This window comes from Oenanthe melanoleuca, chromosome 9 (genome assembly GCF_029582105.1).
Source record: "Oenanthe melanoleuca isolate GR-GAL-2019-014 chromosome 9, OMel1.0, whole genome shotgun sequence".
In the NCBI taxonomy this organism is placed as follows: domain Eukaryota; kingdom Metazoa; phylum Chordata; class Aves; order Passeriformes; family Muscicapidae; genus Oenanthe; species Oenanthe melanoleuca.
In genome coordinates, this window is record NC_079343.1 from 21,384,968 (window position 1) to 21,410,962 (window position 25,995).

Consider the following 25,995-nt stretch of genomic DNA (forward strand, 5'->3'; position numbering starts at 1 on the left):
GCTACTTTGAGAACATGAGCTGAAGTTTTTGAAGCACAGTGTAGTACTGTTGATCAGTGAGCTGTACTGTGATGCTTGTTCAGGGGGGCATCCTATCTCTTCAGTTAATTGATGAGGTTTGTCTCTTGTCTGGGGTGGCCCTTGGTAGATGACAATGGCAATGTATAGCTGTGCAGACTGGTAGCACAATTCATGCCAAAGCCAAATCTCTCACCAATTTCCAATCTGTATATCTGTTCTTAGAAGTACATGATATATTAATGCCTCCAGTAAATTACATATTCTAGAATACATGAAACTGATAAATCTGTGGACTATCAGAAGTAGTCTTCAGAGCTCAATAGGCTGGTGTGCTAGAGAGTTCTGTATGAAGAGACATGAAATGAAGGAGAGAAAAAACAGTTAAACACTAATGGGGCAAAAAAGCACATAGTCACTACACAAGCACAGGCAGTTGGAAATCATGGAAGCTTTCTGTGTTGCCAGCTGCTTATTTTACCAAGGGACACTTTCAGCCCAAGATATTGCTTGGAGTTGGATGGATAAATGGAACAGCAGGGGGACCTGCTGATGCTCAGCTTTGCCATTCTCAATAAACATCACTTTGCTCAATAGAGAAATTATTGCAGAGGCCTTCAAGGAACAAAGGCATCGACTGGCCACAAGCAGTGCTGAAAAAACTGCCTCTTTAGAGCCTTTCAGGTTTGCTTTTTCTCCACTTTTCACACAAGGCTACAGGTCATTCAAGTGAAACTCTATGAAAATGCCAGCTAAGCAGCCATGTTTATCCCTTTCAAAAATTTGGTCAAAGCAGTCATTGTTCCTCTGCTCAGGTCTGTGCCCTTTCAATATGGGGAAGTGTGGAGATCCTTTTAGACATAAAAAATCCAATCCTCCAGTGTTCCAAAAGTGACATGAAATCAATCCAAGCATTCTTTTATAAGCAAGCCAAGATAATGCATATTTTAAAACAGTTGAATAATTGTATAAAATAGAGAGACATATTGAGGTTTAAAATGCCTCATTCCATCAAAGATGATTTTATTGCATGACTGTTATGACATCAGCTCTGTAAAGAACAATAGTCCATAACAATTTACAGGGAGATAAATTCCTGTGAGGGCTTCTAGCTGCAGCCTTATCTATGAAAATGAAGTTATGCACTAGAACCTCTTGATAGGTTGTTTCGATGAAACTCCCTCTAGTTCACTTGTTGCTGAGAACCTTGAAATGTTACCATAATAGTTCAGCTGTGAAGAAATTATTGTTTTGAAGTAGTTAAGACAAAATAAAATTATTTCAATTGCTGAATCACTTTCAGTGTTCAGTTGCAGAGAGGAAAAATGTTTGATGTGCTAAAATTAAAAAGTGGACAAACTGATTCCAATTATTTTTGGGGTTTAAAGAATTGAACTTAATTTTAACTTAATTCTGGATGTGGCTCCTCAGGCTGTCCTGCAACCTGTCTTACCCTTTGATATAGACCAGGCATCTTCTCTAAGGAAGTTCCAGTGTTTCAATTGAATTTTTAGTTTCTCTTGTATACATGGTGTTTCTGTTAGCTTTCTCCATAGTTATATTCAGTTTTGTTCTGAGCTACAAGCAACCCACTTGAAAATTATGTTCTGATAAAGCCCTATGGATTTTAAAGGTCACGTTCTTTTCTCAGATGAATACACCATTCCCATTGATTCACCTGTTGTTTCTACAAACTCTGAGTATTACTGATGACATTAATTATGTAAATATTCAAAGGGTTCTTAGCACAAGCTCATGGGGGTTTTTTGAGATGCATTTAAAATGCAGGGAAGATAGGAGGAGCACTGGAAAAGAGAAAATAATTTTCTTTGTGCAATTTCTACAAGGAAGGATAAGTTTTTCCAAGTTATTGATTGTTTTACTACCCAGATTGTGAAGCAATCTCCAGATGTTGTTTTTCCTGCCGAGGCGTTGGTGTAAAGGAACTCTGTCAAGGCTATTGAGATAAATCAAAGAAAAGCCTAAAAAACACTGCAGCAGAAAACCACTACTTTGCTTCAGCTTGCTTTTATTTTGGCACTGTTGTCTAGTTCTAGGAACCATTTTAACATCTGTCTCTAGAGGAAACAAAGCACAATTTTAATTGTTGCAAACAGATGAGGCACAGAAGGCAGCTTGCTCCCTCTGACAGGGGAATCTGCCCCCTAAGCCAGTGATGTGTGTGTAGATTTGATTTGGAGCTTATTCCCAATTTGAACAACATTGTATTCATAGTACCACAAGTATATTTTGGGTTTTACTTTAATTTTTTTGGTTAGGGATCTCAGGTTTTAGGATATGGAGTTTGGTTTGAGATTAGAAGTGATTTAGTCTCCCTGGGTTGAGCTTAGTTCCCAGAGAAGTACCTGTTATGCTCTCCAGGAGCCTTGTCTTGTAGGCTTTGCTGCAGGCAGGAGCTGCTCAAGAATGTCACACATTGTTGCTTCTGTCTGAAGAAATCAAAGGTTACTTGCAAATGCCTGATTTGGTTCCTATTGCTCAGCAGTGACAAAAATTGCTGGACTTTTTAAGAGTTAAGCTTCTTCAGACTGGACTCAGATGTAAATCTTGAAGCAAATGTCAACATCCCTGTTCAGCTGTTTGCAAACCACTATAATTTGTTCTTTTTTCCTTTTTTCCTTATGACCCTTAGCTTAATCTTCAGTAGGTCTCTAACTCTTTCCTTTAAATGAGCATCCATTTGTTTCCTGCTCCTTTGGTTTGAGGGAGAGAGGAAGACTCATTGAAATGGAAGTCTGGCTTAGTTGGCAGTACTTATGGGTATTACCAAAGAAACAAGACTCATTCTTCCACCCTGCCTGCCCATTGCTGGACACTTCTTGCAGAGTCTAGCAGCTCTTCATCTTCATAGTTTTTTTACAAGTACCTGCTTTTGTTGAGACTACTGTAGGTATCACAACTTCTGATTTAAATATTTAAGATTTGGAGAGATTTCACTGAATATTTTCAGGTAGTTAATTGCCAACAGAGAAAATTAAACATTAATTTAAACTCTGCCATATTTTGCTACCTGATATCACTAGGATGCTGTGGAGTAAAGATGGATATTAGTTGCTCATTTTGATGAAAATACTGAATAATATTTGTGTCTTTCAGCCTAAACTGTTTGAAGACACAGCTGTTTAACTGGATAAAATTTTTATTAGCAAATGTTGGATGTAGTTTTACTTAATTTCCAGTGTTTGTAAAGATAAACAGGTTTTGGACTTCTCTAGTTGATTGGTGTCCCATTGCAGCTGATCTGGCTGTGAACAGACCAAGGCTGCATTTTTGTTACAGGCTTTTACAGTGTGCCTCAACATGTGCCCTGCTAAGTTGAAATGTATTCTGAGATTCAAGCAGGATATACTTGATGTGAACATAGCTCAGCTTCAAAATGGTCACCCAAGGTGCAAGGAGGATGTGAGACACAGCAGGGAGTACTTCACTCCAGGAGCACCCTACTGCCTCGTGGGAATGGTCACAGCTCTGTCTACGTAACACAATAGAAGGAAACAATATTAACTTCTGCCCTTTTAGTGTAGTCTGTTACAGCTAAGGAAGGTTGGCATGGTGTACAGTAACACATGTAACTGTCTCTCCGAATATGGGCCAAGACAACTTAATCCAGAGCTGTCTAATGGATGTTAGATGGAAATTCCTTGTGGTGATACCAGATCTGTGCAGGCACATGCAAAGATGTAAGGCAGAAAGTATAAATGGAAGTACAAAGTATACAGGTATATGATATTGTGTTGATCTTTTTGCTGTGATGCTGTAGGCAGATATATCCCTCTGATTGCATCATTTGCTGTGAAATTACTTTGTTGATTGCTGAGAATTTTTGCTGCATTTTGTCATGTGGTTCACATTAATCTGTGGATCTCCTTGTCTTCTGTTGCACAGCAATTTGTTCTGTACAGAAGACTTTAAAAGCAGGCTCTTTTACAGCAAGTGAAGGACTGCCAGGAGTGCTTTGAAGGGATAATTGGCTTCCTTCCATTTGAGTATTTAATAGAGCACCTTCCCAGTCCCCAGCATCTCCCATCATTTGGGAGCACAGTAACCCATATCATCTGCATCACTCCAGGAAAGTTGGTTTATAATAGATGAGTTTTTAAGAAGTTCTGCCCCTGCCACAGCATATTTTCTGTCTAATCAGGAACTCTGCATAGTGTGCTGCTTTCTGAAAGCAGAAGTTTACAGTACTATACCCCAAGGTTCCAGTAATGTTTAAGGAATAACTTCCAGTTTTTGTGTGTTGGTATTCTGTACACAGAATGGATGGATGCTCATTCATAGATAGGATTTTGCACTGAATTTCATCCTTAGGCTAGAAGGAACACTGCCAGCATGTGTACTTGTGGTTTATTAAACAGCAGGCAGCAGCATTTCTCTTGAGTGTGAACAGAGTGAATTCAAGGATCTGAATCAGCAGAATGTCTGTGCATATGCTTAAATTTAAGCACCCAGTTAGGAGTTCTGTGGAAGAGGGATTTAGGAATTGTAATAAAAAGGGATAGTAGAGATGGCAAAGATTACACGATGAATGGCATGAGTGGAGGAGAGAAGCACAAGGCCATTTAGGTGGTCTACTTTGTAGTCCTGTAGTTTTGTACTTGGCATAATATATACTGGTCCTTATTCCTCAGACTGGATTGAAACAACTGAGATGCAAATGTTCTTCTGGGAAAATGTGTCTGATATAAATATAATCCCTGAAGTTTGATCTTTACTTCCCTGTAAGGTAACATGCTTGCTTGTGCCACAACTGTCTGGTTGTGTCTGCTTTTCACAACAGACCATGTAAGATCAGGAGTGAAGGTTGGTGAGTCCTGATCAGAAGCTTTTCTGGTTCTGCAACAGAGATTGTTGTCTGAATTGTTCAGGGCTTTCAGCTCCACCTTCTCCCAGAGGATAGGTCTCATTAACATGTAATTGTTGAACTGCTGTTTGCACCTGGCAGGTAGTGAACTGTTTTTAATGTTGCATTTCATGTGGAAAAAAAAAGCTGGCAGGAATGATGATGAAAGACCTTCCTTCTAGGTGTGGTTATGAACATTAACCTTGTTTTTATTATGAAATGTAAGAGTACAACAGTTCCTGAGGTTTTAGAAAGGTGTAGATATAGACAGCAAGGAATAAAATGAAAAATTGATCATTTTAATAAAAGAAACTATATCTACTGTTTGCCACAGCCTTTGGGATCTTCAAGAAGTGCTAAACATTACAACATACAAATAATAGTCAGGGAGATTGAAGTAGAACTTCTTTTAACTCCATCCTACTTTAATGATAAATTTTGTTTGTATTCATTCTCTTCCTCATGGCTACTCTTAATTACAAGTATGGTTATACAAGGCAATCTTTTGCAATGCTAATACACTGAAAGATAAGGATGTATGTTCTGATTTGTTTGAACCAAGTGATCTCTATGACAGATACCAAAAAGACTTCTGACATCAGAGGTATTCAAGAAAGCAAAATTTAGATTTAGAAATGCACAAACCATTTCCCTTCATCAGGCTAAACAAAGTAAGGGAGGGAGCTAATTCATGTCATGTATATAAAGCAAATCAAGTTCCAGCTGCTACAAAGCTTTTATGTAAGACTTTGCTGACCCAATAGGTGGTGGAATATAAATAGATCAACAGTACACCCTTCCTTCTGCTGTTCTACCTAATCCTTTCTCGCCTTCAAGATTGAAGAGTATTTGATCTATTGAGTCTTAAATCAAACATCATTCCAAAAAAAACACCAAAAAAACCCCCAAGCCCACAAATTACAAATGAATGAAAATTTAATGATGTAAGAGTGAGAAACTGAATTAGGAATACACTACTGTTCTTCCTCCCCTCTCCCATACAAACTTCACAAAGCTGGAACTGCCTGGCTTCCTACTTGCTCTTAGCTACCCCTGTCAAATGGCTTAACATGAGCTTCTTCAAAAGGACTAATTGTCTTAGACCAATATTAATTTACTTTCTCCTTTTCAATAATGCTTAAAATGCCCTCATCATTCTGCCTGCAGGTCTCCACTGCTGCTCAGGAGGTGGAGCACTCTTTATTTTTAGTAACAATATCTGTCATGCTGGGGTGGAAGAATCTTAAACCAATTAAACACATTAGAAGATAATAGTGTGTGTGGGTTTGGTTCAAGATCTCCATTTTCTTCTCTCTGGGGTATGTCCTATTACCAGCCTTCCTATCCAAGATGACAGAAATAGTGTTGATAAGCTGCTAACTAGGTAAGCAGTACAGGCACTGCTGTGTATCAGGTATTCCCATGTCAAGAAATCACTTGTGATGGGGTTTGCCTTTTTTTGGTTTTTTTTTTAATTCTATTAAAGTTTTATATATTATCTCAGTTTTGACTAAAACCCTTTTTTCAGATGCCTGTTTCTTTTTAAACATTAATTTTTAAAAAATAATTAACCTCTTGTACATGAAGTGTTTTTTCCAATAGAAAGAGATTGTGTGTGTCTGTGCTTTTAGGATTTGATGATTTGTTCTTCCTTTTTAATAATGTTTAGTTATTGGGAAAAAACTTCTGAGCTGGCTACTGTATTCTGATCCCTTCAAATATATCTGGGTCCACATATTTTTACTCTTTGTATACACTCTGATTAGCAGGTTGATTTTGTTTCTTCATTTGCACAAGTTGGAAAAGCGTGCCCTGAACCAGCACATGGACTTGTCAAGGTCAGAAAGCCTTTGACTACACTGACATTAAACCTTTATTTATTTAAAGGAATTTATGAAGGTTAGCAATGTTCAGATTGTTTAAATACAAGGTATTTTCTAGGAACTGTGGCATGCATTGCTGCATGCATGAGGCATGGTCTCATGAGCAGGGGTAAAGCCTTGAGCTGTTTATTAATTCTTCATCTTGACTTTGACAGTCATAATACAAAGCATGGGGCAGGCTATCCTACATGGATTTGCTTTTACAGTGGAATATCAATAAACAAAATAAAGCTAGTTAACACTTTATAGCTGTCCAATACCAAATGTTAACATACATTTTAAATTTTAACATTGTCCAACACATCAGCATACCTTGCATCATCTTTCTTGGACTGGACTGAGAGGGAAATCCTGATAGGGAGAAGTTACAGAGGTCAGTAATGTACAGTAGTGTTTCCTCTCACCAGAAATAGTAGGTCACCAACACTATAACTGTTTATTTCAAGCAAGGATAATATTTAAGCTGTCAGGCTACTTGTCACTGAAGGGCACTTCTAATATAATACTTTTGAAAATGGTAAGTGTGATTTTAGAGTGCTCCAAAAATTGACAAGGGAAGAGGGATGGGAAGGTGAGGTAAGTCATGGCAAGCAAAAGGAATGGTCCATTAATTAGAGTACTGACATAGCAGTAGAGAGACTGGATCAGTTCCTTTACAGTGCTGGGTTTGCTGTCCTGGTCAGTGTTTCATTTCAAGTTCAGAGAAACTTGGCTAGTGCTCAGTTTGGCACTACACATCCTGTGGCCAAACCTGGGAGCTCATAACTCTGACTGGTATTGATAGTGAACAAACAACAAATAAATACTTTTGAGAGGACCATTTTTTAAAGGTAGTGCAGCTATTTGAAAATCAAGTGCCCAATTTACTAAATTACTGTTCAGCTAATAGTTAAGAGTGTTTGTGTGGCAGAGTGTCAGAAAGATAAATGAGTTTGTCAGTGAGATGCTCAGATTGTCTCGTTTGTTATTTTCCCCTTGTACATGGCATTGATAGATGGCACACTGCTTTCTATGCAAATAGCTTCACCCTGACTAATGTGTATGTTTGTGTGTGGGAAGATGTATGGGAAAATGGTGGATTTTTTGGCATTTTAAATTACAGCAGGGGCAGTTCCATCCTACAGGTTGTGTTGGCTGAGGACATTGAGTTTTTCAGCCAGCACCACATGAAATGCTCAGCCCTGCTGCAGGTTCTTCTTGCCATTCTGCTGTTCATTTTCTCTCCCTGACTTCCCCGCCAGCCCCTGTCTCCCTTGGGTTGCTGGCTGGGGAGACAGCTCCACTTAGCAGCTTCTTGCTAGGATTTGGAGGTGCCAAACGGGGCCCTCAGAGGGTGCTTTTCATCTTCTGCCCCTTTCTCTTTTGCCTTAATCCCAGAACAAGTGGTAGATACAATGTGTTTGGAACAGGCCTAGAAGGACTTGAGCAGGCTGCCCTATGCTCCCTCTTCCCATGCTCTAAGTTGTTAAGTTTTGTGTGAACAGACTGTGCACACATTCCCTTTGTCTTTTCAGTGGGGCATGGAAAGTCTGACCAGCCTCCAGCAAGGGAAAAACTCCTCACATCTCTGCTGAAGCAGCCATCTTCCCTTCCCCTTCTCCACACACATAATTTTAAAACAATTGTTCACCTGTGATGCAAAATTTGCTAAAGCATCTGTTTCTTCCTGAGAGCTCTGGAAAAATGTGATCTGTGTGATGATTTTGTGTGAGTCTGCCTGGAAACTGTGTGTGTTAGAGGATGAGTTCAATATGCAAATCTCCAAGAGCTCCTATGTATACCCATGTCAAGGTCCATATTGTCCCTCCTCTGTCTCCACCTCCCCAGCCAGTTCCTTGAGGCAGTACTGAGTACGAAGGGTGCACTGCCATAAGGCAGCCAAAGGGAGCTCCTGGAAAGGCTCTGCTTTGTATGGGCTCATCCCACAGATCCTGCTCTGTTAAGTCTCTGGCATTGACACTAATGAATCCTCAGAGCCACCCTCAGAGCTGCAGAGCTGGAGGGTCTGAGGCTTAGGGATGGCTGTGTCCCTGTTCAGGATGGCATCATGCAGGTGTGCAGGCTCCTTGTTTTGAGCTGTCAGTGTCTGAGTTATCCTGTGAGATTTTTCTAAGGTGAACTTATTATTAACTGTCCCTTTGGAAATATGAATATTTCCTACTTGTCTGTAGATTTATTGACTAATTCACTGATTGGGACATTTTGGGAGCTGGCACAGCCTCACTTGCTGAGAGTGAAAAGAGAAGATCTCTCTTTGCTTAGCACTCAGCTGCTGAAGAATTCCCATGAGTGGCAGTTATGAGGTCAACAGCAATAGAACAACCCTTGATATTAATATTTTGTAAGCTAAGAAAACAAGCTTGATTGGATGTTTTTTTTTCTCATGTTATGTAGAAAGGACTGCTTTTCCTAGTATTTTTCAAACGCTGGAGAACAGCAATTGTTTGTGTAGAATGATGTGTTATTGTTAGCAATGTTCTTGCTTCTCCACAGCACAGTGACACTGCCTTTATCCTTTAGAAGCAATGGAAAATGATAAATGAGGTTAAAAAGCTTCAGTCTAAAGTGAAAACTAAATCTGGGGCTATAAAACTCTTGTTGCATTCATTCTGGTCAGGGGTTGGTTTGTTAATTTATTCTCAGGAAAAAAGCATCTTTTTCTTGGCCTCCTGAGAATCAGAAACCATGACTGAAACTCATCTGGAGTAGCCTATTTCTGAGCTCAGCAAAGAATACTACACAAGGCATTTAGGGATATAGATAGTTTGTTTTCCTTATTTGCTTCCCAATCAGAAATTGGATGAACCTTCGGGATGCAGAAACAGGGAAGATCCTCTGGCAAGGAACAGAAGATCTGTCTGTACCTGGAGTGGAACATGAAGGTACTGTGTGACTTTATTGGGCATTTGGGGCTGGGTGGTGCTGCATGACCCATGTCTGGGTCACCTGAGTTGCAAACATACCCCTGCTTTGAAAGACAGATGCCAGCTTTGTCACTTGGGCATATGTGCTCACTATGCCTCAGATTCTCATTGCAAATAAAACAGGAACCGTCATCTCCATCAGAGGAACTTAGAGAATTAATTAGAACCTACTCTGGCCTGAGATTAATGCCCATTGTACAAGGAATAGTTAAGATCTTATCTGGTGCACAGTTCACTCATCCATCTAGAAGATGAATGACTGCAAACTGTGGCAGATGCAGAGGAGAGCTATTAGGAGAAGCCTGAAAAGATTAAAGATGGGAGCATGGTCTTCCTTGGGAGAAGAGACAAAAAAAGCAGTTCCTGTATGTCTTGGCTAGAAAAGAAATCTGAGGTAGACAGGTTATGCTCAATAAATAGGCTGAGACATCCAACAAAGCAGGGTAATGTGATGGTGAATTAAAAGGTGTGGGAAAATGCAGTTCTGATACAATCCTGCAGCAGGAGCAGCGAGGGCAAACAGAATAATTGTTCTACAATTAAATCCATCTGTGTCTTAAAGTCATTATATAATACTTGTGTGTATGTATGTTCTGTGGCCATTCAGGGCAAATCACAGTCTAGACACAGCAAAGGAAGAACCAAATATATAGCAGAGTAAACACATTTTCTTTAAACAGGACTTCTCTTTACTTCTTAAACATGACTTCTATTTTATATAAGTACAAGTTCCTTTATAAAATGAACTCTTAAGTTTCAAATCAGGATACTGTATTACTACCTTAATTTACTATTACCACTTAGATGAAATGAAAACAGTATTAATGTGGTATTGGATTGTTGCCAAAGTCTTAACATTAGACTGCCTTAAGTAGTAAAAATCACAGCCTGAGCACCTGAAACTGGAATTAATCATCTAAACCAGCTTTTGACAGCAGGAGCTTTTCCAGTCAGCTCTATTCAGTGACAGGGCATTCAAAACTGGGAGGCAATTCGAAAGATGCAAATCTGTAAAGTTTGGTTTCTTCCAATATACAAGCAAATCTTGGAGTAAGTTGCTGAGGTGTAGCTCTTAGAGAATCCCCACAGCCAGCTTTCATTCATGACATACAATTAGTCCTTTCATTATCTAAGAAAATGTGTAGTTTAAAATGTAAAATCAGTTTGGCTAAGATAACTTGCTTTCTTGTTTGTCCTAAATATTTGAGGTAGCTTTATTTAAAGTAAATGAAAACATTATTATATGGATATTTTAATTGAATTTCAGTTTCTAACTAAATGGTTCAGCCCAAAATTACTTGCAAGTAAATAAGAAATGTGCCATTCAACACTTACTAATCTAATCAGTGTTAAGCATCTGACAAATGTATGTTAACCATGTAAGTGCTTAAATAAATGTGCAGGTATAGTATATATACAGTACATCCTCAAGTTAACAAAAAACACTAGTAAATTTGGGATTATGTCTATGCTTATCTGCATCCCAGCATGTTTTCAAATGGACTTAACTGATGAGAATCAAACTTCCTTCTCTTCTATTTTTATTAGAAAAAAAAGAGAGAAATAAAAGTAAAATGAACTTAAAATAAGAAATTTCAATTAAATTTTTGCTTGATGGTATAAATGTAAATGAAAATGTCTTAAATCAGATGTTTAACGACAATGCAGTCCTACTTTTATTGAAAGTAACTATTTATTTGGTAGTTTTACAATGTTAAAGCATTCTCAGAACTCTGTCTTGGGGATGAAAGAAACAAAATTACTAAATTGCAGAAGGAGTCATTTTACACTTAACTGCAAAGGGATGTTTATCCACAGTGGTGTAGTCTGTACCAGTGAGGGCATTAAAGGATGGTGCCATGCTGATTTCCATGGTGCAAAAAATCTCATAAAAATAATTAGAGATCTTTTACACTTAAAACTCTTGCCTTACACTTTTAATTTTTTTTTTTTTTTTTTTTTTAAACCAAACTGTGGGCTATGTACTTCTCCTTGGGCTAGGATGCTGGCTTACATTCCCTAAGCCTCCAGCTCTTGAGATTGGTGTCATATCAAGGTCCTACTCCATTAAACTATTCTACATTAGATAGATTTGCCTGGGCTTTGGGAGATTCTTCCTGTTATTAAACACCAGGCTGCTCCCTGCTTATGTATGTTTTGATATGCTTTCCATTTTGGAACAGTTTTGCTCATAAAGCACATGCCAGCTCTCTTCCCTTCCCTCTTTATTTCTAAAAAATTCATATGAAACATTCTCTAATATGCAGGAAGGATTATGTACAATCACACCACTGAAGTATGATGAGTTTTGGAGATTTTTACTGGTTTGACTCCTCCCTCATATTCTCCTGATTAGGACTCTTAATCAGAGCTCTCAAACTGTCTCTTCTCTTACTCCTCCACCTCTAAAAAAAAATCAATTGTGAAATATCTACCAGATATACTTTGCCACTTGCTGTTGGTGTCACACCCATTGCAAGATCCCAAAAACCTGGATTGTCAAATTGTTCTCTTAAACCTTCCAGTGTGGTTCTGGCTTTATAGCCTAGGTAGGCCTTAGTGTTAAGGGAACAGAACACTTCCCACAGCTCAAATGGCTGAGGAAGTGCTGCTGGGCTGAGAAACACACATTTGTGGTCTGCTCGGGGGATGCACAGTCTGAAAGGGAAGGAAAAGTGAGAAGGGATAAGAGGCTTGGTGTGCTAAGCAGCCCTTTGGCTGCTGGTGATCTTCAACACCATTCTTAAAGTGAAAATCTAAGTTGCATCTTATATTTCAACTTGAAAAATCATGGGGTTTACTAAGAAACTGCTATTAACCTGGAGTCTGGTTCTGAAAAATCAGTGTTGTATCCTTGATTCTGTAATGAATTTAATGTGGGCAAGGTACTTAAGGTATTTGCATCTTGGATTTCACTCTCTTGCAAATGTAAAAACAAATGTAAAAAACAAGTCCTTTGTGTTTGCATTTTTCCTGATGCTATGATCTTGTATTAGTCCTTATCATTATTTCCAAGTAGAGAATAATAGTACCTGCAGAAGCTGGATTTTATTGTGTCCAAATAATGCTTCTTTATTTGTTTCACAGCTCGAGTTCCTAAAAAAATCCTGAAGTGCAAAGCAGTATCTCGGGAGTTAAACTTTTCCTCAGCAGAACAAATGGAAAAATTCCGTCTGGAACAGAAAGTTTATTTCAAAGGGCAGTGTCTAGAAGGTACGGATGTGCTCTGTGTGCTGCAACACAGGGACTGACCCCCCAGCAGGGCAGGGATTAGAGTGACTAAAATGGGTTGAATGTGGTGTTTTTAATTTTTCAGAGTAGCACTGAAGCACTCATCTTGTCAGGACTAATGGGCCACAGTATTAAGGATAGCATTTCATAAGTGTATTAACACTTTGTTATGTAAGCAAAAAAGCTGGGTAATCATGCTGGAGGGCATAAATCCACCACAGGCTGCCTGAGGCAAGGAAACAGATTATTTCAGAGTCAGCTATTACTGGTCTTCTTCAGAGTGCCAGGCTGGAGCCTCTGGTTTTCCTGGGTTACAGCAGTGCCACTGACCCCACAACTGCACATCTGACCTCCCCCCTCCACTGCAGTGCTGCTCTTAATCTGGGCTGGAGAAGGGGCAGATATAATTGAGCTCCATGTCTTTTGGACAACCAGTTGCACACTTAACCTAAACTGGATCCCAGGGATGTCTGCAAGAGGAGGAGTGTGGTTTCCCTGTTCTCAGTTAGGTGTGTTGAAATTTTCACCAAATGTCAAGGAAGTGGTGTGACCTTGTCAGTACCATCAGCTATGTTAGAAAGGGAGTATCTGCTCTGAGAGGAGGGCAGGGTTCAGTGCAGTTTAAGCTGTACAAAGTAATTTAAATGTAAAATATTGGCATCCCAACAGGACAGTTTAGGGAGTTTCCCAACCTGTCAGGTAAAAAGCAAAAGGACCATTTGTGAATTTTCTTCTTTCAAATGCCTCTGGTTCTTTTTTTTTTTTTCCACTTTGCAGAATGGTTCTTTGAATTTGGTTTTGTGATTCCTAACTCCACAAACACTTGGCAGTCCTTGATAGAGGCAGCACCTGAATCACAGATGATGCCAGCTAACGTTTTAACGTGAGTGCCTTGGGCTTGCAGAATCTGAGAGCAGGCAAAGCAAAAACAGTGTGTGGCATTTCCTTGGGAGCAATGGTGGGAAGGAAGAGAGGGAACTGCTACCAACTCTGAATCACCTCACTACTTTTAGTTGTTGAGAGATAAAAGGGCCAGCTTCATTTTCTTCCTTCCTGTAAGTCCAATCTGCAGTAATATAGCAATGAAGGTTTGGATAAAGTGAAACTGATTCTTTAATAAAGTTGCATAATTTTTTTGCAAGGTGAATCGTGAAAGGATTTTAAAATGTTTTACACCTTAATACCCGTTACATCCAGGGGAATGTAATTCCCCATCAGATTTTTGGGCCATTTTAAAATCAGCTATTGATCACTGACTTTTGTCCAAGGTAGTTTTGTTCATGCAGTATATCATCTATAATACTGCTGGTGTTTGTTTCATCACTGTAATATTTTGCTGAGCTTTGTGTCTTTAACGTTGGTTTATACACATTTAGTGTATGTGCATATATATACATTTATATATGCTATGCACTGAGTTTTATCCGGGGCTAAAATTCCCTTAATAAGTAGAATCAGTCATTTTACAGTCACCTGCAGGAAGATTCACACTCCCTCCTCACAAAGTCTACTCCTGGCTCTGTGTGCACATGGGCTTCTGAGCAGGGCAGTGATGCTTCAGATGTGTCACAGTAACACGTGCTGGGCATTGCTCAGTGTGGGCAGCCAGGCTCCAGCTGTTGGGGATGATGGAAAAGGCTCCTGGAGGGAGGCTCTTGGGAATGATAACCATCCTCCCTGCAGTGCTGGGTGGGTGCTGGCAAGCACACAAGGAATGCACTGCCAGAAACAGAAGGGTTTGGGAGCCCTGCTGCCAACACGAGGCAGACAGGGAGCAGCTAGTCTCACTGCAAGGTCACTATGTCCTCTGGAAGACCTCCCTCTCCAGCATTTTCCCTCTCATTCCCTGTCTGGAGCAAAGCCAGTCGCATAGAGAAGGTACCGGGATAGGAGCTACCGTCAGTGCTTCCCATTCACAGCACGTTTCAAAGAGAGAGCAGCTCAGAGGAGAGCACCAGTGTTCCAATAGTGCTGGCACAGCCTGCTCAGAGCCTTGGAGGTGCTGCACACACCCTCAGCTCCCAGAGCTGGACACTGCCAGTCAGTACAGGAGGAGCCAGATTTGGGAACCACTGTAGAGAAACAAAGACATCTGACAAGTTGATTTTGATCATCTCAGGAATTCAAGGCGTTTTCAGGACTTGGAGTTATGAGAAGCTAGTTTTCAAAGGACCTTGAGGATTTTCAAATGTTCAATTTGTTCTCTGAAGTATGTCCACTTGTAGTGGGAAGCCCAGATCTCTCTTCTATTCATAGAGGTATCCTAAAGTCATTCTTGAGGCTTTTCAGTAGAACTCTCCAGTGCAAAGAAATCTAAAGGGGAATTTGTGGCCCAAAGAAGTCATCATTTTACTTCCAAGATTTAGAGTTCCTTGTTTTCTGATATTCCCAAAGACCTCACGTGTGTCTTGATGTTTCCAAACCAGGAGAGAATGGAGATGTGATACTTGGTGCTAATCAAAGCACTCCGCAGGAAGAGTTCCCAGGATGACTAAGTATCAGATTGAGAACATTCCCTGACAATTAAGTTCAAGCATTGTCCACACCACAGCAAAACCTTGCACTTTCAGCAGGTCCAGTGTTACAGACACCAAGAGCCACAGTGGAGGTAGAACTGCTGCTTTGGTTTTCAAGATCCACGTTGTTTAGACTTGGTCAGATCACACTGCTCAGGTGTCCAGGTGTTGTAATGGCCCCAGAGTTCTTATTTTATGTACCAAAATCTTGAAAGTCAGCAAGTTTAATCCCCAGAGCTTCTGTCACATCCAAATCCACATTTCCATTGCAGTTTGTATAAAATATGCTTGTGTCTTTGCATTTAAGCACTTCTTGAGGGAAATGACATGTTAAGTTGGTTGATGTAGCTTGCTCAGCACTAGAGGACAGAGAAGGAGAATAGAAAAAGAATTCCCATTGGTTTCGACAATTCCTGCAGGAGACAGGGGCCTGAAGGTGCTGGGACTGCTAGTTTATTCTTAGCAATAGGAGAGAGCAGGAGTCTGCTGTCCAAGCTCTCTGCAGTCTGAGCAGTGCCGTGCTCAGATGGGGGGAACATTCCACACAGGAATGTGTTTGGGAGATCCCGCAGTCCTGACTGACCCTGACCAGGACAGTGCTCACTGTGTGCAGCTCCAAACCAAAGAGGTCATGTTGTGGGGTGGTCAGGGTGTGAGCCCAGGCTTGAGAGAGCATGGAGAGGAGAAACCACTGTCCATGCAACCTTCTAATGCCTCTTCTTTCTCCTTTTCTCCTGCAGTGGTAATGTTATTATAGAAACCAAATTCTATGATGACGATCTTCTCGTAAGCACTTCCAGAGTGAGACTTTTCTACGTTTGAGATGGGGCTTTTTGGAGCTGTTTTAGTTTTCCTCCATACAGTTCTTGGTGCAGAACCCCCCGACTATCCAGTGGAAGACACTCCTGTAGGCAGTGACCCTGGGGACCAGCTCAGCGTGGGTTGTGACCTTTGCCCATCAGTTATTTTGCTTTCTCCTCTGACAAGACCAGACCAAATCCTCAGAGACAGGGCCATCTGCTCAGCGATGCCCTCAGGAAGAGAGGCTGTCTCTGAACACAGGCAAACGATGGTCATGCAGAACCAATACTGTAAATTTATCTTAGTCTCATTCTTTCTACTTCTCTGGACCCTGGTATAATCTCTCATTTCCACTCATACCAAACTCTCAATGCTTTTCTTTTGGGATTAACCTTTTCATTTTTCTCATCTTGTAGATTTTTATCCTGTCGCTGGATTTCTGTGTAACTGGTCCACACATCCTCTTACCCCAACTTGTAAAATAGACTGTGATATCACCTAATGTAATTAAAACAAATTTCTCAATTAAAACATTCCTACCGTCCAAAGAAGGGAAGAAATGTTAGTTTCATGTGTTTTCCTTTCTGTTACAAAAATGTTCCTCAGCAGGCACAATCTCCCATCACTCAAGCCAGCAGCAGAACAGAGTTTTCTACTTCCCTGCCCCTTCCACAACCCCCATCTCTGTTAAACTTCCTCCAACTGGCTACATCAGAAAGGTGTCCTGACTTCGCTGACCAAGGCTTCTCCTTGGTCTCCCCTCTGTCTGTTAATCCCTTGGGGCTCATTGTCCCTTTGTCACCAGTTTCTCGAGCAGCACTGTGCACTTTTCTGCTTTTCCAAGTGCCTGGGGACACTCAAGCTCCTCTGGAAAACCCATGTTCCCCTGAGCCCACCATCACTCCTTGCTGGGCTGTGCTCCCTGGAGCTCTACTGGGGCTGCAGTTGCTGACACCACCACTCCCCACATGTGGAGACTTCATGACACGGCAGCACTTTTTCTGTGACAGATTTCTCCAGCCCTGCTGCCACTTTTCCCTGCTGTTTGCAATCAGCTCTAGCACATGGACATTGTGGGAAGGGGCATCTCCAGCTTCTGCTCCTGAACATAACTGGCAGCTGTGTAATCACTGAATGCTTTGGTCAGCCTGTCCTGTTGCTGGGCTTGGGATCCTCAGAGCCACAGGGAAATGAAAGGCATCATTTCACATAGTGGCTTCAGGCACTGGGTGTATGGGGTAGGGATACAGAGTAAACATTGTTTAGGGGGTTTGAAGTAGCACCATTAATCTCCATTAGTCACAGCAGCAACTTTCTCACGAGCCTGGGGCACCAAACATGGCAGAGTCTTGTCAGCAGTGTGACCCGTCCTAGGGTCCTTCAAACAGAGACATCATCAAAATTGCACCCAGCAGGAACGACACCCAGTGAGGGTGGGACCTCTGTCCAAGAGAAGACACAAAGGTGTCCAAAAAGGTAAAATAAAAAAGGCTGCAGGTCTGGAGAGCAGGTGCCTTTCTGTTGTAGGGTAGACACTCTGCTAGACCCACACAGGAGGTGTCCAGCAGAGACAGAGCAGGCATCACCTCAGCTACAACCAAGGACTGACCGATGGTCTCAGTGAATCTGAGTATACCCTGGTGCCTTTTCTCCTAATGGCCAATCCTATCCTGGGCTACATCCAAAGCAGCACAGCCAGCAGATCAAGGGAGATGATTGTTCCCCTCTACCCCACTCTCATCAGACCCCACCTGGAGTGCTGCATCCAGCCCTGGCGTGTCAGTACAGGAAAGACAATAAACCCAATGGAGGAGGTCCAGAGACAGCCACAAAAATGATCAGAGGGAAGGGTGGGCTTGCCAGTGAAGACAGGCTGAGACAGCTGTCGTTATTCAGCCTGGAGAAGGCTCCAGAGAGATCTTTTTGCAGCCTTCCAGTACTTGAAGGGGCCTGTAAGAGATGGGAAACAGACTTTTTAGTAGAGCCCGTAGCTATAGGACAAGGGGTGACGGCTTTAAACTCAAGGAGGGTCAATTTGATTAGATATAAGGAAGGAGTTTTTCAGGGTGAAGGTGGTGAAACACTGGAATAGGTCACACAAATCAGGTCAGATCAGTGAATCAGCAGCTGACCTGCTTGGAGATGGCCCTTCTCATAGCAGGGGGCTTGAACTGACCTTTAAAAGCCCTTTCCAAGCCACATTATTCTATGAGACAAGCTGTGAATTCCCACACCCACTTCACCTCCCCGGCCCTGCGGTGCCGCTCTCGCTCCGCGGGGCGTCAAGTGGCCACGACACGCGTGGCTGAGGCTCGCGCCGGGCGAGCAGCCCTGGCAGAGGCGCCGGAGGGACGCGGGGCCTGAGACGGCGCGGGGGCCCTGCCTGGGCTGGCCCCGCTAGGACGGGTCACTGCCGCCCTCCAGTGGCTCCGTGGGAAATAGCCGGGAGCAGTCACCCGCTCCTGGTCCTGAGCAGCCTCTCCCAGAGCCGCCCCAGCGCCGGCACCAGCCTCCCGGAGAACCGCAGGGCAGGGGTGACACTGCGGGCAGAGCAGCCACCACCCAGAACCCAGCAAAGGGCCCCGGGGTGCTCAGAGCAGGAGCCCGTTCTTGGCCCGGGCCATGCGGGTTCCCTTCCCTGTGGGGCTGGTGGGGTTTGGGAGCCAGGGCCATGTCCCATGCCCAGGGCCCAAGCGTGGCACAGTCAGATCCTGGCTCCCTTGCATCCCGGTGGGCGGGGTTTCTCCCCAGCGCCCTCCAGGCTGTCCCCCATCCCGGCTGCTGTGGGAGCCTTCAGCTGCCGAAAACACCGGGGCTCCGCTGGCGCGTGCCCCAAATCTGCCCCGCCCGATAAAGCTCAGGCAGGGCGGCAGAGCCATCCTAATGTGGTTAATGAGCTGATTCATGAAAGTTGCTGCCGAACAAAAGGCGCGCAAACAGCCCAGGGCCACGTTATGTTCGGTGTCTGCTTTGCTACTCTTACCTTCCCGCAGGTGCCGGTGGCACGGGCAGGCGGCAGGCAGGGCGCGGTGACAGCGAGCAGAGGATGGTGGCAGAGGGCAGCCTTTGGGGTCAGCAACATCTTGTCCCACCTCACCCAGTTCAGCAGCACTGGGAGGAGACAGGAGGTCTAGGAAGGTTTGAGTGCCTCTGTTCCTTTTTTGGGGGCACAGATGCCACCCCTGGATTGCCAAATCAGAGCAGGCAGAGCCCCAAGCAGGCACCCAACCAGTTGGACACAGGGATTTCACTGCCAGGTGACTTGGGCACAGTTCCGTCTCTCCCCAAGGACAGGAGGGGAGCAGCTGGAGCAAATGCAGGATTCAAAGCACCCTTTTTTTGGCCCAAGGTGTCCAATTCCTCCTGCCCTAGGGAGCCTCTGCTCACCAGCCCCTCAGTGCTACAGGACCTGGGTGCAACCTCATTGGGGCTCAGCAGCTGCCTCACCCCAGTGCAGGTGGGACATCCACAGCAGTACTCCAAGAGAGGGGCCAGCCATCACCACGGCCCCTTGGGAAGAGCATTCCATTCTTACGGCATCTGGCTCTGTGCCAAAGTTCTTCCTGCACCACCTCTCCTACCAGAATCCTGCCTGCTCTCCCAGCATCTCAGTGGCAGAGAAGAGAAGGGGGGACAGGCTGAGACAAGCAAGGGGCACAGCAAGGGGATGAGAGGACAGTGTAATGGTGTCCCCCAAAGCCAGGCTGGAAAGGTCTGACATTACCCGAATGTGCAAAAGGGGAACAGTGACAAGTTGTGGGAAGGGATCACGCTCCCAGCAGGTATGGAAGAAGGGCCCCAAGAAACTGCTGGGGATGCAGGAGGAAACCACTAGAGTGATGTGCAGACCCCAAGGGTGAGAGGGACTGACAGAGCAGGAGCAACCTGGCTGATAGAGAAGCAAATGTTCCAAGGAGAGGGCAGAGGCCAAATTTCCATGGGAGGAGGTGGCAAAACCAGCAGCTGAGGCCAGATACATTTGGCTCGAGAACTGGGAACGTCTGCACCCCTTGATGTTTCCCGGAATCCTTGCAGGAAATTCCCTGGCACAGAGCAGGAGCACGGGGGAGGTAGTTCCGCTTGCCCCGGGCCAGCAGCCACGCTGTGCCGCCTGTTCATCCCCATCACCAGCAGCCTGGCTGGCTTTCCTGGCAGCTTGGCCTTGGCAGCACGACCCGGGAAAGCCACGGCCGGTCCCCAGGGCTGCGGCGGCTCTCGGGGGCAGCGCGGGGCTCGCCCATCCCGCAGCACTAGATGGTGCTGCAAGACAGCGCTGCTGCCTGCGCTGCACAGGACACTGCTGCTTGTCACCGCCCCAAGGGCCAGCTCGGGCCATCCCCACACCAGCCAGGCTGGCGGGTCACCCGGGATGGGACACGCCACCAGCTGTGCCCCAGGAGCGGCGCTGCCTCTGGGCTGGACGTGCTGCTCCTTGTGCCAGCCCAGAGCCGGGATGAGTGTCCCGGCAGCTCCACAGGGACCGACACCTCCGTGCTCACGGCTGCCTTCGTCCCTCTTTCCACCGTGTTCCTGCACAAGCCCTGGAGCCCAAGGCTGCAGCAAACTGGCCTGTGAGGCTCCCTACAGCCAAACACAGGCCTGTCAGCTCTGAGGGGTGCCCATGGCCATTCCATGGAGCTGCACAGAGTGCAGGGAGCACCAGCTCTAGTCCTTGTCTGGGGACAGGTGTCCCATGCCCATCCCTTCCCATGGCAGAGTCCAACAGTCCTACTCCTGCCTGCTGCTCTCTTCCCCAGATGCTGCTCCAGAGCTGCAGCCTTGTTCCACAGCCCATCCCAGGGATGGAGCTTTAGGCTGGGGGTGTCCCCAGGGAAGCACCTCCTCACACCTCCTGCCCTGAGCCCTGGCCTAGCGCTCTGCTTCCCAGCTCCCCGAGGGAGCAGGGCCAGGAGCAAAGGAGAGGAGCCCAGGGAGATTCCACAGAGCCCAGGACACAGTGACCTGGAGGACTCACACCCCCACCCACACCCAGTCAGAGCCCCCTGCCTACAGGTCTCTCTCTGGGGAGGAAAGGACACATGTGAGGATCCCATCCCTGTGGGCTCCTCAAGGGCAAGTCAGGTAGTGATTTCTCAAGCCCTAGCTGTTCCCCTTGTGCTGTGCTTTCTTACAAAAGGAATGCAGGATCCTCTCCAGGTCCACATCTGCTTTGAAGGACAGCACTGGATGCTTACTCCTAGGTCTCTGCCTGGCCCACACATAGCCATGGAGTGGCCTCTGAGCCCACCAACCCCTGCTTGCCCACCACCCCTCCCCCTGTCAGCCATGAACAGGAGTCACTGCCCTCAGCAGGGTTTGCAAAGCTCACAGCCCTTCCTTCTTCCTCCTGCCCTTCAGAGAGGACCAGCTCAGCCAGACAGGATGGAGCAGCCATGGGCACAAGGATGGAAAATTCACAGGGTCTGCACAGGAGGAGCTCCTGGCACCCAAGCTCTGCTCCCTCGCCAAGGTGCCCAATCCCAGAGTGGGAGAGTATTGAGGTGGTGGCCCCAAGAAAACCAGTCAGTGGGGGTAAACATCTAGCTGGGTTTCAGAGCTCAAGGACCTCCACTGGGCTGGGCACAGCCAGGTTCCCTCCAGCTGCTGAGTCAGGGCAGCAGGGACAGAGCTGCCCTGGCTCACTGAGGGGGACAGGCTGGGGGGACACAGCAGCCAGGGACAAGACAGGAACAAAATAGTCCCACACCAGCTCTTCAGCCTGGGCTGGTCTTTCCTGCCCACACCAGGCAGTTCTTGAGGCAAGTGCACAAACATTCCTGAGCCATTTAGGAGGCACCTACTTGTTGGGTTGAGCCATGACTGGCCAAGACCCTAGGCTTCCACAGCGCACTCCTGAGCAGTCTATTCCAATGGGACACCTCACATCCTGAGCCAGGTGGCAATTGCTCCTCCACAGGAGCAGCTCTTCATGTCTATTTTCAACAGCAACCACTCAAAATTGCTTCTGTGTTTGTGAGCTTGAGGAATTATGCCTGGAAGGCAGTTTCGCTCATCCAGTCTCTTAAGTTCATGCCAGTTATTTGCCCAGACACAAACTGCACCGTAGCCAACCCCAGCCTGTGCCTTGCTCACAGTCCAAGCCCTGCATTCCCCACAGGCAGGTTCTCCACAGAGCCCCCAAGGTGCTCCAAATTTCATGAAGGTTGTCAAGATGCAACAAGAAGTTTTGGATGAGGCTAACCAAAAGCTACAGCTGGTGCAGCACAACTAACCCACTACGGGCAGGTCAGGGCTGGAGGCAGCTGTTCTGGCCCAGGCCCAGCCCAGTTGTCCACAGGGCACGGGCTCAGCCCCACTGGTTCTGCTGGCCGTGACCTCTGGCAGGACAGCTCCACTGGAGTGATGTGCATCATCCCAACCACATGGGAGTTGTTCTCAGTCCAGCTGCTTGTTGAGCTGCACAAAGGTGGCTTCAGCTGAGGCCTAGACACAGCAGAATCCTTGGGAAGGGCTGCCCTTGGTTTAAGTGGCCACTGGAGCACATCGGCACAGCCCGAGTCCCTCCCGGCGCATACGAGCTCTCCCGATAGTTCACGTGGGAGCTGCCTCACCCATCCTCAGAGGGCAGCAGCAGCCAGCACACCTCAGGACAGCTTCAGCCACTTCACAGTGTCCAGGACCAGTGTGACCAGCAGCTCAAGCAGGACTCGAATCCCTCATGACACGCGGTGTCTGCAGGCGGGGGGTGGCACTGGCAGTTGTGCAGGTCGCAGCTGAACGTATGACCCATGACAGCTCTGGGTGAGGGCCCCAGCACCACTCAGTGCCTGAAAGCACACCATGGCTGCATGCTCTTCACCTTCTGTGCTGTGGCATCAGCCCCCACAGAGCCCAGCCTAGGCCTCCAGGCAGGGCTGGGATCATCTCCATCAGAGCAGGTGGGATTCTCCAGGTGCCAGTGGGCAGACCCTGCACAAGCACCTTCAGCTGGCACAACTCCCGCAAGCCTTCTCCTGCTGGGGCCACCTGCTGCTCCTGGTCCTTGCCCCAAGACATCACCCAGGCAAGCAGTCCCTGTGGGATTTTGGATTCACTCAGCTCCTACAGCATTGGGCACCAAAAAACCACCATGCTCCACTACCTCCTTCCAGGACTCTATGGGTAGGAGCCTTTTCCAAGGGCAGCCCCTTCCAAAGGACACAACCCCACCCCTCTGGGATCACCCCTGCTGCTGGTACAGCCCGGGAGCTGAAGGGCCTTTATAGCTCCTGGCAGGGTGTGGCTGCTCCTGATTGGCTGGGACAGATGGAAGGCAGCAGCTTCTGATTGGCTCAACACAGTCCCCCTCACGCTGTGATTGGTGGGCTGCTGCTGCAAGGGTGAGGCAGCAGCAGAGACAAGTGGCAGCACGTGGTTGGCTGTGGGGAAGCGCCAGGTGGCAGCACACGATTGGCCCGACCAGAGTGTTGTTTGGTTGTGATTGGTGGAGGCAGCATGAGGCAGGAAGGGCCAGGTGGCAGCGCGGGATTGGCTGGTTGGCTGAGCTGCCACGTGGGGATTGGCTGGGGGCAGGATCCCTGCGAGGATCCATGCCCGGAGCTGTGCCTCAACCCCAGTCCCGGCACTGGCCGCACCAGAGCACCCCCAGTGCCATGGGGTGGCACCCGCCAGAGCCACTGGGGCCGAGCCATGAGAGGTAGAGATGGGTGCAGAAACACCAGGGATGTGGGGTTGCCCTCTCCACACACATGGCTCTGGGGGCTCAGGGCAGCGGGGGGGGTCCCTGTGCCCACACCACCCTGGCTGCTCCATGCCCTACCCATCAATATTACACCCACCTGGGAGGCTGGGGAGCCTCCAATTTTACCCCACAACAAAATGGATCCCATGACTCAACACTGCCAGGTTTAGGAATGACAAATCCTTCTCTGCAATAGGGACAGTAAGGCCACTGCTACCCCAAAATCTCCAGACCCTGTGTGCTCACACCAGCTTTGTGTGTGCAGGGTCCCCACATTTCAGGGACACCTGGAGCCAGCTCTTGAATACACAGCTGCAGAAGCTTATTTGAATAATTTGCCTTGCAAATCTGCAAGTATCGGCTTGAGCCTTGCACCATCAGATCCCATCCCACCACGATGCAGGAGCCACTTGGGGCAGCCCTGGTGCGGACACGAGGATGTGGCTGCGACTCCCAACGCTGCCCCACCCCGCAGCACGGTGACACGCGGCTGCACCGTTTGCCACTCCCGTGATGTCACATCCCGTGGGAGGACTGGATAACAACCCTAGTGCTGCCTCCAGCCCTGCTACAAGCTCCCCTCACCCCGGCAGGGCTGGAGGAGGCCTGCACATGGAGGCAGTAAATCTGATAAGCTATTAGCCAGCACCACAATTCATTGGATAATTAAGGTGTAAGTACCGAGTAAGTGACCTGGCTGCTCCTGGGGATCAGGAAGGGCTGTGACCCTTGCAGCCAGTACATTAAATGCACATTGGTTGCTCTTCTTTTTAAAAAAAGAAAAAAAAAAAGTAAAATAGGAATCATCTCCCAGCATCTGAACACTGACTGCTGGGATTTCAGCGTGAGAGGAGGAAACGAGACCATCTGGTGAGGCTTTGGCACAGCCTGGATCAGTAGGGAAAGGGGACTCCCTGGAGCCAGGGAGAGGGTTTGGGAGCACAGATACAAGGCAGGTTCTTGCAAACTCCACACACCTGTCAGAGCAGGCTGAGCTTTTCCAAGCTCCAAAACCCTGGAGGAAGGAGGAAAAATGAGTTGGAGGAAAGTTAGGAGCACAGCAGCAGAAGCTTAAGCTAAGTTACAGCCTTCTTGGTTTGTTAGAGCACACAACAAATAAACCTAAGTCCAGCTCCCAAGGGTCTCACCACCAAACCTTGAACTTAGCACCCCAGAAATTGCTGGGTGACCAGTGCAGGCTCAAGCAGCCCCCCAGGACCAGTTCTGGCTGAATCCAATCCCTGCTGACACTGACTCCTGCCCCATTACCAGCAATGCTCAAACCCCAAGGGAGGGCAGGCATTTACACTGCCTCAGCCCTCCCCATCCCACGGGTCAAGCACCTGCAGCACAGGATGCTGCAAGGAACGATTTTGGGAATGGGTTTCTTATCCCCACTACACAAGGCAAGTAATCCCCAGTGAATTTGGCTGCAGACAGAATTGCTAAGCAAACCACACCCAGCGGCCCCAGACTCCCTGTCCATGTTTCCCAGTCTAGCCCATCCCTACCTCTTGCCAAGGGCAGCCAGAGCATGCAGAGGCCATGCTGGGGACAGTGGTGCAGCTCTCCACAGGAATACAGCCATGGAAAGACACTGCCTCCCCTACCCCACAGCAGCAGGGGGACAGCAGAGCCCCAACCCTCCCATCAACACCCAGCACTCCCTCTCTCTCTTCCCAGCCCAAGTCCAAAGCAAAGAAAGAAAGGAGATAAAGAAGGGAATAAAGAAATAAAAAACTAAAACAAATGAAAACTAAAACAAAAAGCAGCAGTTGGGAGGCAGCCTTGTTAGGACAACTCAGCAAAATAAAATTCCGGTTTATTGTTGGACAACATTGTTTCACACATACATCAAACAGGCCAAAAAAAAAGAAAAAAATAAAAATAAACAGCAACTTCATAGACAGAAAAAAAAAGAAAACCTTTTTATCTTTGGCCTTGCCACCTCATACAAACCACGATCTATGGTACAGCTAAAGTACATACACAAAAAAAGTTACTGGAATGCTCAGAATAAGATTGTAATTTTTTTTTTTTTTTTTGCATTTTTGTC

The 25,995-nt window shown here is 46.1% G+C and overlaps 1 protein-coding gene across 1 annotated transcript in view; it reads left to right on the forward strand.

The window, feature by feature from the left end:
* Positions 1–16,797, forward strand: part of PDE6D (phosphodiesterase 6D) — a 32,760-nt gene extending 15,963 nt beyond the window's left edge. The window contains exons 2-5 of the mRNA XM_056498997.1: positions 9,559–9,647; positions 12,777–12,902; positions 13,698–13,803; positions 16,177–16,797. Coding sequence (XP_056354972.1) covers positions 9,559–9,647; positions 12,777–12,902; positions 13,698–13,803; positions 16,177–16,258 — 403 coding nt within the window. The 3' untranslated portion in view covers positions 16,259–16,797. The remainder of the gene's footprint in view (positions 1–9,558; positions 9,648–12,776; positions 12,903–13,697; positions 13,804–16,176) is intronic.
* The last annotated feature ends 9,198 nt before the right edge of the window (positions 16,798–25,995 follow it).